This window comes from Camelus ferus, chromosome 34 (assembly GCF_009834535.1).
Source record: "Camelus ferus isolate YT-003-E chromosome 34, BCGSAC_Cfer_1.0, whole genome shotgun sequence".
NCBI lineage: Eukaryota > Metazoa > Chordata > Mammalia > Artiodactyla > Camelidae > Camelus > Camelus ferus.
The window spans coordinates 15970023-15989276 of NC_045729.1; the positions used below are offsets into that span (position 1 = coordinate 15970023).

General features: G+C 37.2%; 1 protein-coding gene across 1 annotated transcript; it reads right to left on the minus strand.

Moving 5' to 3' along the window:
• Positions 1-216: 216 nt before the first annotated feature.
• On the minus strand, positions 217-7498 carry C3AR1 (complement C3a receptor 1). The gene is made up of 2 exons (XM_014565560.2): positions 7282-7498; positions 217-3548 (listed from the first exon to the last, which is right to left on the minus strand). Exon 2 carries the CDS (start codon positions 3536-3538, stop codon positions 2087-2089), a length of 1452 nt encoding a protein of 483 aa, XP_014421046.2. The 5' UTR covers positions 3539-3548; positions 7282-7498; the 3' UTR covers positions 217-2086.
• Positions 7499-19254: the final 11756 nt, after the last annotated feature.

A 19254-nucleotide genomic window follows, 5' to 3' on the forward strand; every position in this document is an offset into this window, starting at 1 on the left:
ACCCTAATATCCTATACACTAACCCTAGGAGTTTGGGACTTACACCCAGGGTCCTGTGAGCTGTGTTGGGATTTCCAGGAGTCTAGCTTATTGTCATTATAGCAAGCTTAAAGCTACCCTCTTTGAGATTTATTTGCTGTGTGGTTAGGGATTATGATATATTCTGAGTGTCAAACAATTGAAAGGATCCATGAATCTCTGAGCCTTGCAAGGAGCCATGAGAAAAAAAAAGCATTTATTCACAACAAATATATTAGCAGATTAAATTGGAAGGTAGCATTGAAAATCTCACATCAGGTCAGATATTGTTACCATACAACTGAAAGAATTCCTCGTGATTTGAAATTTTTCCACAGAGTATTTTATAACTTATTTGTAGTCCAGACCTTCACCTCAACCACTGAACAAATAACAGTGCCTTATAAGCCTAAAACATCACGTTTTCTACTTTTCCAATCAAAATCATTGTACTCAGCTTAGATGAGGCTATGTTATAGTACCAACAAACCTGAAATTTTAGGCGTTTAACACACAAAAAGTTTATATACAAAAGAAAATGAGAAGATGATGGGGACTTGAATAACATTTTTTTTAAAGGAAAGAAGGATGGAAAGAAGGTTAGAATGGATAAACAAAGTAGGAAGAAAATATGTGATCATGAACAGATGAAAGGATGATGGTTAATACATATTTGGATGCTGAATAAACAAACAATATGAATGTTTGGGGATAAAATTCTTCATCTTTCAAAATAAGAAGTCACTTTATCATGTCTATGAAATCTAGCAGCATAAGGGCATGACTTAGAAATGTGATGGTAAATATCAGAAGAAACATCTAAGATTGTTTCAAGGGTTTTATCTCTGTGAACTGGGAGTCAGAGGAAAGGGTGGATGGACTAGTGGGGCAGGAAACCTCTTAGATTTCATTATAAGCCTTGAATTTTCTTTAAACTATGTGCAAGTATTACTTTGGTAAAGATAAAGGTTAATTTTAAAAAACCCCAAAGATACACCTGATAATTTTGGCATGAAATATACACACCCCAGTCATGTTTTTAAACGTTTGATGGGATTCCCGGAAGGTACTTGGTTATTCTGCAGTGAAATAAAGGATTGCCGCCCCGTCCCCTACTCCTTTCATCTGAAATGAGTTTCTAGGGAAATACTAATTTGGAGTGAAAGGAGGGGAGTAATTTTCATCTTATGAAACGATTGGTTATTAGAAGCATAAAGTCTGGAAGAAGTTTTAGAGGCAAAAGAGGAATAAGAGAATTAAGGAGCTTAAGAAAAGGAATGGAAAATGGATGATTCTATCAATAGGCAGATAGAGCAAAACAGAGAACTCCCCAAACCACTTACATACTTTTTCATGAGGACGGTTTAGATGCCCAAGTAGTCTGTCTTTATACAATAGATGCTTATTTAGTTGTAAAAATGGAAACTCAGAATTCCTACGTCCTGTATCCTGGAGGATTCCAAGTAGCAGAGCATCTGGCACTGTACTTGGCTCCAGACTCAGTCTCATAACTCCTTGTTTTTACAGACTTTTTCTTTCTGCAACTTTTTTTCATTTGAAATCATCACCACCATCATTACCCCCCATCACAATAAAGCCATGGAATCAATGATCAGCTTTCACTCATGCAAAACCAAAAGAAATGGTTTAAAATAGAATCTGGAAGGGGATTTAGAAAAAATTTAATGATGGGGACATGATTTTAAGATTGCCTTGTCATTTCTCTCATGGGACTTTGGGATAGAAGTCGACTAATTTTTACAATGATTCCCAAATTTAGCATTCATCAGAAACAAGAGAGCTTGTGAGAACACTTTCGGGGCCCCACCTGCAGAGATTCTGATTCAGCCAGTCTGGAAGCTAGGGCTTGAGAATCTGTATTTCTAACAACTTTCCGGGTCATGCTGATGCCACTAGTCTGGGACTACAGCTTAAGAATCCCTTAAAAAGGGTTGATTCTTTGACGGTTTCTGAAATCCCCTGCTCACCATATCCCCTGTCTTTCTAGAAACATGTTGCACTGAGTGAATCGCTAAGAACCTGTGCTTGGGTCAGCTGCTCCATATGTTCACACAACTGTACTGATACTCTTCGCTCCCCAAGAGACTTTGTTTTGGGAACAGCTAGTAGAACGTGTCAAGTCCTCACTGAAAGCTGCCTCCAGAATTCCCTGCATGGACTGCTTTGCTTTTTTCCTAAAATCTTTCCCCAGGAGGGCATAAAGAAAGGGATTGAAGCAACTATTGGCAGATGCTAGAGCAAGAGACACATGGTCCCAGGTCAACAGGGCTACCCCAAAGGGAGTTTCTGGGTCAATAAACAATAACAGGACCCCAAAAATGTGGTATGGAGCCCAGCAGACAAGGAAGACAACCACCACCACCACTGCCACTTTCAAGATTTTGCTCCGAGATTTGAAGTGGCCCTGTCGCATTCGGAAGAGAATAAGGCTGTAACAGGCCACCATGACAATGAACGGCAGCAGGAAACCCGCCACCAGCCTAGTGACGGTTATTGCTACCTGGGGTCTTGGCACTTGATGGACATACACAAATTGGCCTAAATCATCATCTTGGAAATCTTGTGATAAGTCAGATGTGTGTAAGGAATTGCTGGAGGCACTATAGAAAAGCTCTAAATCAGTAGGGGAAAAAGCAGCAGAGTGTCCCGGCGGGTTAGCTCTGTCATCTTCAACGGGAAACTCACTGGCGATTGCAGGCGAGACCTTGTCAGCAGGTTTAAATGAACCGTAGTATGGATGTTGAACAGGTAATCTAGCTGAATCCGTAGGGAGTGAATCTCCAGAAGGTCTTTGAGATATTTGAGAATGGAGGCCACTGGTGTCTGTCCAAGACTGTTCATTTGTTTGTAGAGAGAAAGAATTGAATCTACCATCCATTTCTCCAGGGTGCTCAACAGTGGAGTTTTTAAGAGACCAGTTTTCCAGTAGATCTAAGATGAAGTCTGAATCATCTACTGAGCTGTAGGAACCAAAATTGTAGCCACACATGTTATGGTCACCTATAGAGAACGTTTCCCGGTATATGAACACAGGTATACACATTACAAAAGCCATCACCCAGATGCAGCCACAGATGGCGGAGGCTGTGCCTACGTTGCGATGATTCTGGCACCAGACTGGCCTCAGTACCAAAAGGCAGCGGTCTAGGCTAATGGCCATCAGCAGGAAGACGCTGGCAAACATGTTGAGGATGATGATGGATGGGATGAGCTTGCATAGGAACCAGCCGTAGGGCCAGTGTCCTTGGAGAGCCAAGTGAACCAGGGAGAAGGGCAAGGAGAGGCAGCAGAGAAAGTCGGCCAGGGTGAGATGGAGAAACCAAACTGTGTTCACTGTGCGTTGCATCTTTAGGCCAGTCACCCACAGCACCAGTCCGTTGCCTGGCAATCCCAGTAAGAAAGTGAAGCCCAGAATGACCATGGGCAGAATTACATGGGGTTTATTCCAGGGCTGTGAGGGGAGGTCAGTTGAATTGGTCTCAGCAGAGAAAGACTCCATGGCTAAATTTCTATAAAAACACAAACAAAAATAGTAAAACTCTCTTTTCCAAAAACGCATATTCTTTGAGTTCTAACCTTCCCACAGAATGATGTAGGACCCAAAGACCCTCACACTGTTGTAGTTTGTGTTCCTTGATTTCACACTGGATTGCACAAAAGCATTCTCTGATGGACAGTTTAATATCTGCTCTATTGATTTAAATGTCTAGCAAAGTAGTAACTTCATTCGGAAGTCCCTACCAATGTCAATTTCTCCGCTTTCTTGCACTTTCAGTCTCATTCTCCAATGGCTCCTTTCCAAACCTAACGTCCCCTTTAAACATGAACAAGCTAAATGGATAAGCAAACAATGACTTTTTGACTAGAGGTTCCCAAACTGAGATCTGCAAAAGGACATCAGGAAGTTTCGTCATCACCTCAAGTGACAGAGAACACTTTAACTTTACGTATTTTCACTTCCGTTAGGGAAGAAGGTCTGTCCATGCCCTCTACCAGATTTTCAAAGGACTCATCACCACAGATAAATTGCTCTAGACTCAGTTATGTCTTTTAGATACAACCTCATCTTTTCCTTTTGGGACCAATCTCTCTTCGCATTGACTTCCTTACCATTCATGATTTCTTACTTATTTGTTTTTTTATATGGGGAAAGTAGCTTTATTATTACAGAAACAGAAAACATGTGTGAGGAGAATTGGAGAACATAAATAAGCAAAAATAAGAACACAAAAATTTTTCAGTCAGTGATTACTCCTTTAGCATCTCAATTTACATCCTTCTGGATCTTTTTTCATGTACATATGTGTATATTATATGTATGTATATTTTTTGCTAAGCAAAATTTAACAAAATTAGATTATACTGTTACATATTGGTTTAAATTTTTAAAATTCTGGTTATACTGATGTATATTGGTTTAAAAATTTTAAATTGTGGTGAAATACACGTAACATAAAATTTACCATTCTTAACCGTTTTAAAATGTACAGTTCAGTCATGTTAGGTAGATATACGTTATTGTGCAATCAATTTCCAGGACTTTCTCATCTTGTAAAACTGAGACATTGGACAACGACTCCCCACTTCCTTTCCCCCCAGCCCCTGGCAGTCACCACTCTACTTTCAGTTTCTTTGTGTTTGACCACTCTAGCTATCTCACGTAAGTGATCATACAGCGTTTGTCCTTTCATGACTGGCTTATTTCACTCAGCATAACATCCTCAAGGTTCATGCATGTTGTAGCATGTGTCAGAATTCCCTCCTTTTTATGGCTGAATAATATTCCTTTGCATGTATAGACCACATTTTTTTATCCATTCTTTCCATGTTTGAGTTATTGTGGACAACACTGCTATGAATACGAGTGTAAATGCATATTGTTTTCTATAAACTGCTTTCTTATCAGTTAGCCGTCTCCACATTATACAGTAAGATTCTGCCTTAAGGAATGCTCAGACTTATCCATTGGTTTACAATGGTCCCCCAGATTCCCCTTATAGCTGATTTGTCAACAATTATATCCAATCTAGGATCATACTTTGTACCAGGATGTTTCTTAAGTCTCTTAATCTAGCATAGATTTCTCTTTTTAAAGGATACTGGCTTGTTTTGGGGTCTGTTGTTCTCACTACTCACTTCTTAACCCTTTGTAATCAGTCTTCTGCCCCATCACTCTGCTAAAACTGCCTCTAGATAACAAATCCAAGTGTCTTTTTTCTCTGCCTTTATCCTTTACAGTATATGAGCCATTTGATACTTGGACTCCTTAACACTCTCCTCTCTTGGCCTTGGTGACATTACCCTCCCCTAATTTTCAACACTCCCGTAAACATGCCCTACTTTATAGCTTTCCTGGACAATTCACTACTCCAAGTTCATGCCATTTTCTCTTCCTTAGCTAACGCTGTTAACTTCTATCTAGAATTATATCCTCCACCTTAACTTCCTCTTTCCTCCCTTCTTAATCTCTATCTGTTGAAATCTTAGCCATTCTTCAAGATCAAGTTCAAATATATCCTCCTTGAAACCTCTCTTATAATCCCAATCATAATTTAGTTCTTCAGTCTCCTAAATTATGTTTGTGTATGTGTGTATGTGTGTGTGTGCGCATGTGTGTGTGTTGAAACTTTTTTCATATTCTCTGTGTAATGATGCATTTTATTTTGTATTATAATGATTTTCCTGGCTGTCTTATCCATCATTCTAGCCTTAAATTTCACAATGGTGAAAAAGAGTCTTGTTCCTAAATGCTTGTTCCATGGAATTTAGCACAATGCCTTACAAGGCATAAAGATTAAAGATTACTTGAATGGATGAATGTTGATTTTGGGGGCTTACTTTTTTTTCTTTTCCAACTAAATTAAAAATTCTTATTCTTATCCATTTAACCCAGCAAGAATGCTGTCTCTTCTAACTTCCTTTTTGTTTTCCAGTTCCCACTTTTTACTGGCAATAACAGCATTTTACATTTCCTTTTGTAGAAGCCCAAAATATTTTTGGGTCTTGGAAGTTGTTCTGCTGAGCTAACCAAATGCTGTCATAGGGATAAGTAGAAGTTCAAACAAATCAGGCAACAAAATAATGAAAAAGTGATTCTCATTCTCTTTTCTGTAGCCTTGCTTATTTCAGTATTCAGTTCCTGTCGGGGACACTTTCTTCTCCGTTGTGCATGGCAAGTGACCTTGATCGACTGTCCTGCACATTTATTCACACAGAGACCCGTAAAATACTGAGAGAAGTACAGAGTCATGGAGTTCTAGGACTGAAAGGAAAGTTAGCAATCATCTCTTCTTGTCTCTATTTTTTATTTTGCAGTTTTTGACACTAAAACTCAGCAATTTAGGTGACTTTCACATATTCACAACTAGGAGGGTTCTCAAATCCTAGGTCCAGTGACTGTCAGGCCAATAGTCTTTTTACTCCAATAATCACATAACTGAAAAGCCTTTGATATTGCTAATAAACGGAAAGGTACCCAGAGCTGTATGAGAAGAAGGAAGAATATGGACACAAAAAAGACGGAAAAGAGCAAAATTCCAATATAAAGACATTGAGTCATCTGGAGTGAGCCATATTTTAAATGTCACATATTATCTGTCTTGAGATGAAAGTATATATGAATCAGAATCTTATCTTTCAGACCAAGATCATTTTTTATATTTCTCCAAGTGTTTTGGCTGAAAGGTACCTCTACATTTTTTTTTAGTTTTCAGTACTGAATTGGCTGACAGTAATTAAAAAGACAAATAAAATCCTGAAACTAAAATTCAACTACGATAGGAAAAGAAAAGCTGATTCCAGAGTCAAATACTAATGATAGGATGACAAAATCAGCAACAAAAAGGAAAGAGAAAAAAACAGAAAAGAAAGAAGAGAAAAAGAAAAAAAGAGGGAAATGGAAAAAAATACATATGTTAAGAAAAAATAGGCAAATCGATGATTTGGAAAACAGAACTATTGGAGAAAGCTGGAATTAAAGGTCAGAAGAGAAACAGTTAATTTAAGAGAGGGGGGAAATGACATAAAAATTCACTATTAGTTCCAGAATGAAAATATTAAGAGCAAAGAGAAGTAGAATGTGGAGTATTTAGTGAAAGAAAAAGGTAAACATGGGGATAAAACAAAAGAAATAAAACTAAGGGAAGGAATAAGGGGAAATAGAAAAAAAAGATCCACAAACATTATTTATAATAAGCAAAACAAGCTAGACTCAAGTCATTAGATGGATTTAGGTGTTCTTACCAAAAACCCAAGGTAGTAGCTGAAGGCTTCAGCACTGATCTGGAGGCCCCTGGGTGTCCCAGCAGATCCTCACACTTAACCACAATCAAGTCCTGAAGTATGTTTAGGAAACTTGCTGAGTTTCTCCTGTTTCCTTTTCTCTCTTCTTTTCCGATGATAAATTCTAGCAGGCACCTCTGACTGCTATCTGACTCCACAGAGTTTCAAAGTGAGTCATTTCTAAATGTGTCAGATAAGAAAAGTAAAAAAAAAAAAAAAAAAAAAAAAAAAGGAAAGAAAAAGAAAGAAACTCAAACAAAACCAGAACAAAAAAAACAGAAGTGAGAGACTATAGTTCTCAGAAGTTTTCCGCAAGACAGAGTACATTGGAGAGTACTTTTTTACATAAGCATCTCACTTTGTAGGTTTCGCTTTTGTTTCATTTTGTTTTAGAAATGCACAAAAACGACCCCATGAGAGTCAAGGTGGGGAGTGGTTGGGAAGAATGACCTGCACAACTTCAGCTAATGAATCTCAAATAACGTCTTTTTTTTTTTTTTTTTAATGTATCGCACTTTTTAAAAATCTATTAGGAGAGAGGTAATTAGGGTTTATTTATTTTTTAGAGGAGGTACTGGGGGTTGAACCCAAGACCTTGTTTGTGTATGCTAAGCATGCACTCTACCCCTTGAGCTATGCCCTCCCGCACAACTTCTTCTTTTTTTTCCAACACCTTTATTGTGGTATGGTTCCTGTACAGTAAACTATACATATTTCAGGTCTACAATTTGATGAAACTTGATAGATGTATACACCCGTGAAACCACCTCCAAAATCAAGCTTAACATATCCATCACTCCCCAAGGGGTGCAATTTTCAAATTCCCAATGTATCCTTTCCCACCCGCTTTAACCCCTGGTAACCGTAAGTCTGTTCTCTGTGAGTCTGTTTCCATTTTGTAGATAAGTTCATCTGTGTCCTTTTTTTTTTTTTAACGTACTAATCAACTTCTTGTCCAAACAATAATATCTGCTCCTCCTCTTGTTTGTGGTCAAATCACCATGAATATTTTTGAGGCAGAAAAACCCAAGAAAAATGCCACAAGTTCTGTTTTATTTATTTGTTTGTCTGTCCATTAGTTTATGTATTTATTTCCATTATTATTATCTAATGACAAGAGTAGTACATACTTATAAAAAAAGATTGATTTAAATACTACAGAAATATAAAGGGTAAGAGAATGAAAGTGTACATTTCCGTTTCCACTGCCTGGAAGTAACTTTTTTAAAGATTAGTATTCATTCTTTGTGAACTTTTTCTAGTTTCAAATAAACATGGGATTTACATGTGATTTTATGACTTGCTTTTTCACTTGACAATATATCAGAACATAGTTCCATGTTAGTGCATGTAATTCCATTAATTACATTTTTATATAGTATTTAGAAATATTGAATAATGAATGTATTCAGAAAGCAGAGATATAAAACTCACAAAAGATAAACAGTACTACAATGTGTGTGTGTATATATATATATACACACACATTATATATATATATACACACACATTATATATATATGTATATATATATAAAAAATTCATTTCCATAGTAAAAAATTTGAATATAGAAAGATTAAAGTGAAAACTAAAATTTCCTGAACACCTAGCTACCCTAGTTCCACTCCCTGGAGGTAATCACTTTCATAAATACAACTGTAATTCCATTGCACATGTTGTTTTATTCTGCTTTCTCCATTTATCTTTTAATATTAGGACATAATGGCCTGCATCCTACTTTCAAAATTACTCCATATTATATCATTTAGTCAATTATTCCCCTCTTCATGGATAGCCTGTTTTTATCCAGTGATAAACAATGCTTCCATGAGCACTCTTGTATTCTATACATCTATGAATATTTCTGTAGAATGGTTTCCTAGAGTTGTAATTGCTAAATCTGAGAGCATGTGCATTTACATTGCTGAAAGATATGGTATTTTCCACTAAAGAGACTCCAATAATTTACACTCCCATCAACGGTGGCAAGGGTATCTATTCCATTTCCAAAAGGTAAGGTCTTTACCATTAAGTTCAGTATCATAAGCAAGTACATAGACACTATGCTTTGCACTGCAGGAGATGCAATGATAGACGTATATATGCAATTATAATACAATGAGGGCTGCTAGCAGGTCCCAATATACCCTGCAGACATGGACGAGGAAAAGACTAATTCTTACTGAAGCAAACAGGAAGACAATGCACTCACGAGGCAGCATTTGAGCTGGCCTTCAAGGATGAGTAGGGATTTGACAGACACTAACAGTGCTGGGAAATAATTTATTTGTCTCTCTACCCTATTAGACCAGGAATTTGTAATTTGTTTCTATCTCCAGTGCCTGCTACCGTGCCTGGAATAACATGTCTGGGGCACCAATAAATGAAGGAAGGAGTGGATGAATGTCTGGTTGAAAAGGATATTGGCTTTTGAATACAATTCAAAGAATTAATTTGAGTCTTTAAAGTTGTTTCTGGTGTGAATCTAGTTTTACTGATTCCTCTCTCTCTGAAGATTATAAAGCAATTAAAACCAGTCGGAGAATTTCTAGCTATATTATTTGGATTTTCAGATCAGGAAGGACATGGCTGAAAACACCTTGCGAATAGAGCTCCTGTTTCTGGATGGCTCCAGGCCCTTTTTATAAAATATTAGTTGTATTATAGTGTAATGTGGAAAATTTGGGGGAATTTATGTGACTCTCTTCTGTTTTGTTCCTTTTTAATACTTAACATACATATTTATGCAGAGATCAGATGCTTTGGAAAGAATGAAATTTTGAATCTACATAGCAAACACAGCCATTTTAAGACCTTTTACGAGTCACTAATTAATTCTCCCTTTTCAGTGATGGAGATTGTACTCACTTGGCCAAAATTAAAATTTTAGAATCATAGAATCTCTAGCCTGTTTTGTCTGAAAGAATAAATGACAAAGTTTCTGTCCTTAGGGACTTTGATGAAAAATGATTAGATTCATTATTAGACTATATACGATTAATTATACTTTAAAAGATAAATAACGAAGTACCAAAAACTATGGTTGATGTAGACATATGCTAGGACAATTTCTCAGAGGACAAGACTGATAAAGACTGATGGTGGTTAGGATGAGCTGAAAAATTTTCAAGGAAGACAACCCTTGAGGTGAAACATCCTCTAGATTAGGAATTTGAGCTCTAGTTTAAGTAATAACTACTTGACCTTGGGCTGGATGCTTGGCCTAGAACATTTTTTTCTTAGATGTAAAATTAAAGGGTTGGATTGAATTCTCTTTAAGGCTACTTTCACATCTAACAAACTTTAATTCTCGCATTTTAGCAGGGAGAGAGAAATTGAAAGGGCATTTCAAGCAGGGGGAAAATATAAACATGTATTAATGTGGAGGTGAATCCAACACACGTGGATGACAAGGAATGCGGTTTGGCTGGAGTGAAAAGGACACGTGGCTGAGCAAGAGGAGTGTAGGGAGCCTGAGTGTGACTCCTAGCTCTGCCCCTGACTAAGTGTGTGATTGTACAGGAATTATTCAGACCGTGTTTTCATTTCCTCACCTGCAAGGCAGGGATTGTGTCAGATTTTATTTATTGATCCTCAAGCCCGTTCCCCTTCTTCCTTATTATCTTTTAGAAGCCTGGGGGCTACATTTCCTAGACTTTCCCTCCAGCGAGGTCTGAATAGGCTCTACCCAAGGGCACGTTCATGTTTATTGGGAAGTGAAAAGGGAGTCATTGCTTTCGATACTGGAACTTGTGCACAGAGACTGCAAGGTTTTTTTTTTTAAAACATTAAATAGGATAAACATTCAAAATATTAAAATATAAAAGAGAGGGAGAGTGAAAGGGAAATCAATGGCAGACAACCGTGGTCAGCTCTTGGAACAGAAATGGCAGGTGTGTCCTTGGTCGCAGCTGGGGACTGTGGTCTCTAGCAGGATTGCAGGTGTCAGCCACATCCTCAGCCCTGTGACAATTTCTCTTCCAACTTTAGGGGAGTAGCTACCTGCAATTATGTTATCTGCTCCCCTGTTAATCTTCTAGTCCTTCCAACACTGTTATAACCGAGTCCTCGAGGTAAACACCCTGTCTAAAGTACCTACAGTGGTTTCTGTTTTCCTGGCTGGGGGAACAGTCACTGTACCTACTCTATAGGATTGTTAGGAGTAAATAAGTTAATACACATAAAGCACTTAAAACAATGCTGGCTCATAGGCATTCAATAGATGTTAGCAATTATTATGTCAAAAAACTAATGTGCCTTCCAGTTGTCTATTAAAGCAAAACTGTTTTCCCACCTTGGACATGTAAATAATTCCCAGAATGTCCCCTTCTCATTTGTTAAGTCACATCCCTTCTGTCAAATCAAATCCTAACCCATAGTCCTCAAGGATGGAGATGAGACAAACTCTCTACTCCCTGTGGTTTAGCCACCTAAACCAGCCAAATTTGGCATGATGAATCATTCAAAACTGAGTGGCTTAAAGAAAAGTTAGCAAACTTTGCTTCTTCTATTGATTCACTGATTATTGATTTTCTATTATAGTACGTATCCAGGGCAGCCAAGGAAGGGAGATTGGAGGGGAAGTAAACTGAGTGTTTCATGAACACCCTCTGTGACTTAAGTTCCGTAAAACTTAAAATGGACAAAGGACAAGGCTTCAGTCTGTGTTCATCTAATCAAATGAGAAGCCATAGGGACTTTTTTGTGAGGGACAGGATTCACGGCTACTGAGAGATAGATGGTTCTCATAAATGTAGGTCTAGATAACTTTTTGAGTAAATTTTGATGGATTTTTTAGGTTAGCTATCTTATTTGTTCATTATTTAGAAAATGTCTTCTCCATTTCCTTTCTCCTTTGCCTTTTCTTCCCCATTTCATTTCCACTATAATAGGGGCAAAGAAGGTGGCATGACGTAACGGTACTCGGTTGGAAAACTACCCAGTTTTTCTTTCTGTGTAGAGAAACCCGCAGGTCTCCATTTCCTGTCTCCATTTACTTTCCCACAGCTGACACTTCACTTCTGACACTTCTGGTCACCAAATGTGTGTTTGTTGGTTTTTTTTTTTTTCCCCCATCATACAATTCTGTGATGCCAAGTGGGTGTCCCACAATTTAACTGAGTCCTGACACTGTCTACCTGGAGACAGCATTGCATCCCACAGGTTAAAGGTGAGTGCCACAAAACTGCTGCTCAGCTCAGGTGCCAATCTCAAGCAGTAGGTAGATCCCCAGGTCACCCACAACTTTTGTCCATCTTGGCTACAAATCTGAGGTTCCCAGGACTTCCTTCCCCTGGGATGTGATTATTTCCTAGAGTGGCTTATAGACTCAGGGAAATGCTCATTAAGTTCACCGGTTTATTAAAGGATATGATAAAGGACACAGATGAACAGTCAGGTGAAGAGATACATGGGGCGAGGTCTGGAGGGTCCTGAGTGCAGGAGCTTCTGTCTCAGCAGAGTTGGGGTGTGTCACCCTCTCAGTACATGGATGTATTCACCAACTTGGAAGTTCTCTGAACCCCATACTTTTGGGATTTTTATGGAGGCTTCATCACACAGGCATGATCAATTATTAATTCCATTTCCAGCTCTTCTCCTTTCTCAAGAGGATTGGGGTGGGACTGAAAATTCCAAGCTTCTAATTAAGGCTTGGTCGTTCTGGAGCCCTCACCCAGGAGTCATCCTGGAGCCTGCCCAGAGTCACTTCATTAGAACACTCCTAACACTAGAAAATTACAAGGGTTTCAGGAGCCAGAGGCACAGATCAAGATATATATTTTTCTTATTATAAATCACAATCTCAACGTACTCATTTCAGATGAAATGTCTTTCTACATTGGTTACATTTGTCAGTCATTTAGGGAAAAATGGTGTTAGAATGTTAACTCCATTTTAGTTATTATGTTCTCTGTTATGCAGCTTCTGAAATTCTAAAAACCAATGTGTCAATGTTTATCGTTACCTAAACAAACATGATAAGTCTTATTTCAAATGTAAATTAGTATTACTAAAAAATTAACAATAGTAATAACTTACACCTCGAAGACTTAAGTACCAGACACTGGGCTAAGTGCTTCATTGGCTGTATGTTATTTAACTCTAACTATATACCCCAGTGATGAAGTAGGTACCAACACTAGTACCTCATTGTCAAAAAAGACACTGAAGTACAGAAGCTGATGAATTATCCAAGTTGTGGTTACATCCACACCACGATGTAAATGGCAGATTTAGAAACAAGACAGCCAGCCTCCGGAACCTTTGCTCTCAGCCCCCATGCTGATTAGCCCTTTGACTGTTAATCTAGTCTATTCTCTCTGTAATTATGATGGTTACGCTTTATAAAGTCACCAAGAACACTGAATTAGCAGACATCGAACCACTGCTGCGAGGAGAAATACAGGGTAGTTTCTGCCAACTTCTGGTCACTGCATTTTGGTCAACTGATAAATGTATCATCTTGTATTTATTTATTTATTTATTTATTTATTTATTTATTATTTAAAAAATTTGGGGGGGGCAGATTTATTTATTTATTTATTTATTTATTTATTTATTTAATGGAGGTACTGGGGATTGAACACTGGACCCCATGCATGCTAAGCATGCTCTCTACCACTGAGCTATACCCGCCCGCTACATCTTGTTTTATATGTGTTTCTGTTTAAAGACACCTTATTTAATCCATATTGTTGATTCATGAACATTGACCTCTTCTCCAAAAGCACTGTGATTCATACTTGAGTGAGATTAACTAACACATATTTTCTCTGTGAGGCACCTCTCAGCCTTCAGCACTATGCTTGGGAGTCATTTTAAACAGCAAAATCACCTACAAAAAGCACAAAAATGTGAACTTGGCACTAAACAGACTGTGCAAAGGACACTTCCTTACAGGATGAAAGATGAAACAAGAAGTCGACCTTGATTGACAGCTGAGTACGCACATGTCTGGTGATTCAAAATTTTTGCCATCCTGTGCGTAGCTGGGAGTGACTGTGAATATTGATTTGGGGGTTACAAATAAATTTAAGTGAATAGGAGATCACAAATACTGGAGTCCATGAATAACAAAGATACTGTATTTGCTAAGATCCTTGTATATTCTGTATATTTTCTGGATGGAGAGGTTAGGACAGAAGTGCATATTGGTTAAGGACCTGGGCTTGAAGACACAGATTTATGTCTGCCACTTGTGATGGACAAATCACTTAATCACACTGTATTAGTCTCTTTACCTAGTAAGCAGGGTAATAATAGTAGATACCTGTTGCACACAAGCATGTAGAATGGCACCCAGTACTTAATAAATGCTAGTCATTACTGCAACTCAACCAACAGGGGCAGGAGTCCTAATCATACATACAAACATTTAAGTATAGCGTATAGGCAGCTGTTATGTTGGTATCAGAAGTTTAAGGTTTTCTCTCCTGACACTTAAATATTGGATGAGAAAGTCAATGACCTTTCTGTATCTCAGCATATTTTTAAATAAAAATGGGGATAATACTACATACTAGGCGAGATTGCTGTGAGAAATAAACGGAATAGCGTAAGTGAAAGCATTTTGTAATCTGAAAGGCGCTATGTAAATATCAGGTAATATCATTATTGTTACACAGAATGTTTACTGTTGAAATCAATGACTAACAACTTAGTTGCTTCACATATCACCTTTTTAAAAAATTAATAATTTTTTGTTGTTTTTGTTTTGGGGAGAGGTAATTACGTTCATTTATTTACTTATTTATTTTAATAGAGGTGCTGGGGATTGGACCCAGGACCTCCAGTATGCAAAGCATGTGAGCTAGCATCGAGATACACTCTCCCCTCTAGAACTTTTGAATTGTGTAGCTCCTGCCCCCTAGTGGTACGCAGAGATGAATTCCCACCAAGACATTTTACATTTTCTTAAAGAACACTCCATCCTTGTAAAGAAAAAAGGAAATGATCATTCACTTAACAAACAAAAAAATGTATGGAGTTCCTACTATAGTCTGGAAACTATGATAAATTCTGGATAAATACAAACATGTTTCTTGCCCTTGGAAAACAGACATACCTAGAAACAGTCGAATGTAATGTGATAAGAACTTAAACTGAAATATAAAAAATGTTGTGGGAGCACAGAGGAGGGAGTCACTAGTTCTATTTAGGGAAGATGAGGAAAGCTTCTCAGATAAATTGATATTTAAATTATATCTGAAGGCATTTTACCAAAGAATGAATGGGAAGGGCATTTCGGTCTGTGCAAATATGTTGGTGTGTTTGGAAAATAATAGCAGTGTAATCAGATCAGCTAGAGAAGACATCGAAGGTGAGAGTGAGGAAGAGGGGGTGAGGGAAGTGGCTCTAGATGAGTCTGGAAGGAAAAGTTGGGGCAGATTATGAAGATGCATCTAGTTAAGGTGATTAGACTTCATTGTGTAGCCAGTGGTGCATTTGTAAGATAACTGTTTCAAAAAGCAGAGCATAATGCACATAACAATCTTAGTACATGTCCTAATTATCAAAAATACTCTAGGTCTTTCTTCATTACTATTTTTTTAACTGTAAAATGGTGAGCAATGTTAGATCCTTTTTTACTTTTTCACTGAGTCAAGATGCATTCATGGGTCTTAAAATCAATTTTGTGTGTTGAGAACAACATAAAATAGAATAAAAACATAATAAAAACTATAAATTGCCATCACTTTTAGTAAGGGTATCATTTTTGGAAAACTTTTTTTTTTCACTGATACATATTTGTGTATATATGGGTACACTGGGTTCTAATATAAAATATGCCCTTACTGTGGGTAATGATTTTTTAAAAAGACTCAAAAAAAAAAAAAAAAACTACTAAGTAATGTCTAAAGGATTCTCCTAAATTAAAGTTCCTACACTTCTATTATCTTCCAATGATTGACTGATTCTTCTGAAGTAAATCTCATTAATTTAACTTACAGGTAGTTGGAAAAGGTTCTAGGTAGTCTTTCAATGGAATGTATGAATTGTTAAAAAGTTTGAGGTCTACCTACATGTACTGACATAAAAAGGTGTCTTGATGTATTGTTAAGTAAAAAGCAAAATGTGCACAGGCTGTATAACATGATGCCATTTGTGAAAATTCATAGACTCACACATACACCCATAATGCATAATGCATAGAAAATGACAGAAAGAATATACAAAAAATTGTTTACAGTAGTTAAGTCAATGAAGAATGAAAGGAGGGTGGATCCTAAGGAGCAGGGTGGTGGACTCTGAAATTTTTAATATAAATTTTATTTAGTTATAACTCATATAATAAAATGCATGCCTTTTGAGTACACGTTTTCTTGAGTCTTGACTAATATACATACTTTGTGTAACCAACACCACAATCAAGATAAAGGATATTTCCATCACTCACTCTTCCCTCAAATAGCCTTGTATCTCTTCCTATTCAATTCTTCATTCTCTTTGGCATTAGGCAACCACTTAATTTCTGTTACTGCAGATTAGTCTTTTTAAGAACTTCATATACATGGAGTCATACAGAATATATTCTTTTGGGCCTGACTTTTTGTTGTCTTGTTCAGTATAATGTTTTTGAGATCTATCCATATTATTGTGGGTAATACTAGTTTAAGTTTTTAAACTGCCATCCCTGAGTATTCGTATTTGACCCTCTCTACTGCTATACTGTTTATCTTATTACTGTCGTATGTCAGTATGACTGTGTTCTATTACAGGGATACACCAAAGTTTGTTTATCAGTTCACCTATTGATAGACATTTAGGGCGGTTTCTTGGTTTTCACCATCTACAATTTACAAAACTGCTATGAACATTTGCATGTATGTCTTTTTGTGAACATATATTTTACTTTCTCTTGGGTAAATATCTTGGAGTAAAATGCTGGGTCATATGATAAATGTGTGTTTAACTTTTAAGAAAATACAAAGCTTAGTTTTCCAAAATGGTTGTGCCATTTTAATTCCCCACTAGCAATGTATGAATTTTGCTCCACATTCTTGACAGCATTTTGTCGTTGTCATTTTTTTTAAGCCATTCTACTAGCTGTGTCGTATTCTCATTGTAGTTTCAAATATATAAAATATATATAGCATAAAATTGTTAATAATATAAAGATGTGGAAATTTCACTTTTCATTTTATACGCTTTTAAACTCTGAAGTTTTTTGCAAAGTATATGTAGGGTCTGAAATTGGGGGATTTGGGGAAATGCCCAAGTTAGATGATTAGACTGAAACAGAAATTTTGTATTATTCAACAATTATTATTGCCTATTATGTGAAGGGCCTCACGCTGGGTGCTAAAAAAGCAAAGTTCCTGCCTTTATGGAGTTTATGGTTTAGTGGGAGATATTCGAAGAATAATAACGCATTAGGTAAAACAAAAAGGTGTAACAGAAGCAAGCAAGTGGAAGCATTAGAGAAAGTTCATCTAAAGCACTTGACAAAGTCACAAGAGGAGGTATTATCCGAGCTGATTATGTGAACATATTAATTAGTTTGCCAAACTGACAGGATAGGGTAGAGAGTTTAAGGTAGAAGATTTAATGCATGAAAGGGATGAAGACTATGAAGAGCATGGACTATTCAGGAAACCATAAGCAGTGCAGGATTACTGAAATTTTAAGTGAAAGTTTATTTTAAAAAAAATCTTGAATCCTTTTCTATGGCCTTAATATCTATACTTACTTATTTACTATCTCAAAGCATCCTATCCTAATGGACAAGCCATTAACAATTTTCTGTTGATAGACATTCATGTCGTTTCCATTTTTTTCACGATTACAAACAATGGTGTAATAAAGATTATTGTATACACTTTCTTGCACATTAATAAATTAATAAAATTAATAAAGTAATAAAAATTTCTCTAAAATAGCTATTAGTGGATTTGCTAAATTGAAGGTAATGATGTACAGAATTTTGATCAATTCTGCTAAACTTCTCTTCAGAAATGAGGTACAAATTTACAATCCTGCCAACAGTGTATGAGAGTATCTGCTTGCCCATATCCTTAGAAGGGCTAGATATTATAAATCCTTTTGAATTTTAACACATCACTTTGTCATGCACAGTAGACAAACTAGAGACAGGTTTTCAACTAGTCAACATAAAAAAGTGGTGAAGTCCTCCACTGTTGTTGTCATTTCGTATCTCGGTTTTCCAGTTGCTGTCCGTGCTAATCAAATCATTAACGTGACAGTGTTGTGGCAAATTTACATTTGGAGCCTACAAGGAACATATTTATGGAGAGAGTTCAGTAGGATTTATTATTATTATAGAACTGGGAGCAAGTAACAGCTATTAAATAAATGCTTTCCCAATTGGTTAGGAATTGAGTAGATCCCATTTACAGTTTAACATGGTCAAAATTTCCAAAAAGTTAACCAGAATACACACGGAAAGTGTGGCAGATTATTTCAACAGGTACCGTTCTGGAAACTCCTAGATAAAAAGATGCTATTATAAGGCGATATATCAGGCTGGGCATTTTTGACGTTTAGACTCTGGAAGGTTAAAATCCACGTTTACAACTGGGTCATACACTTCCTGTAGGTAGTCAACTTGGGTTTACCGACGGATGGGTACCCCTTTTCTGCAAGGAAACTAGGGTTAAGAAATGACTCTTAGAAGAAAAAAATTCGCCAGACTTCAAGATGGTCGTCGTCTTCCCAAAGGACCGCGCGCACCTGCCGCGGAGCAAGATGGCGCGTCTCCTCATCACTTCTCCGGGATGGAGATTTCCTTAACGTGAATTACGCACTTGGAGGGCATCCCTGCCATTACCCAAGATGGTGAGTCGCGCAATCTCACCGTTTCCAGGTTTCAACATGGCTCCCTCAAACTGCGCCACCGGAGCTTAATCTCAGGAACCAAGCTCAACTCGCGCGGAAGTAGCGTCAGCGGAAGTTGTTGCGTAACGCGACGCCCCG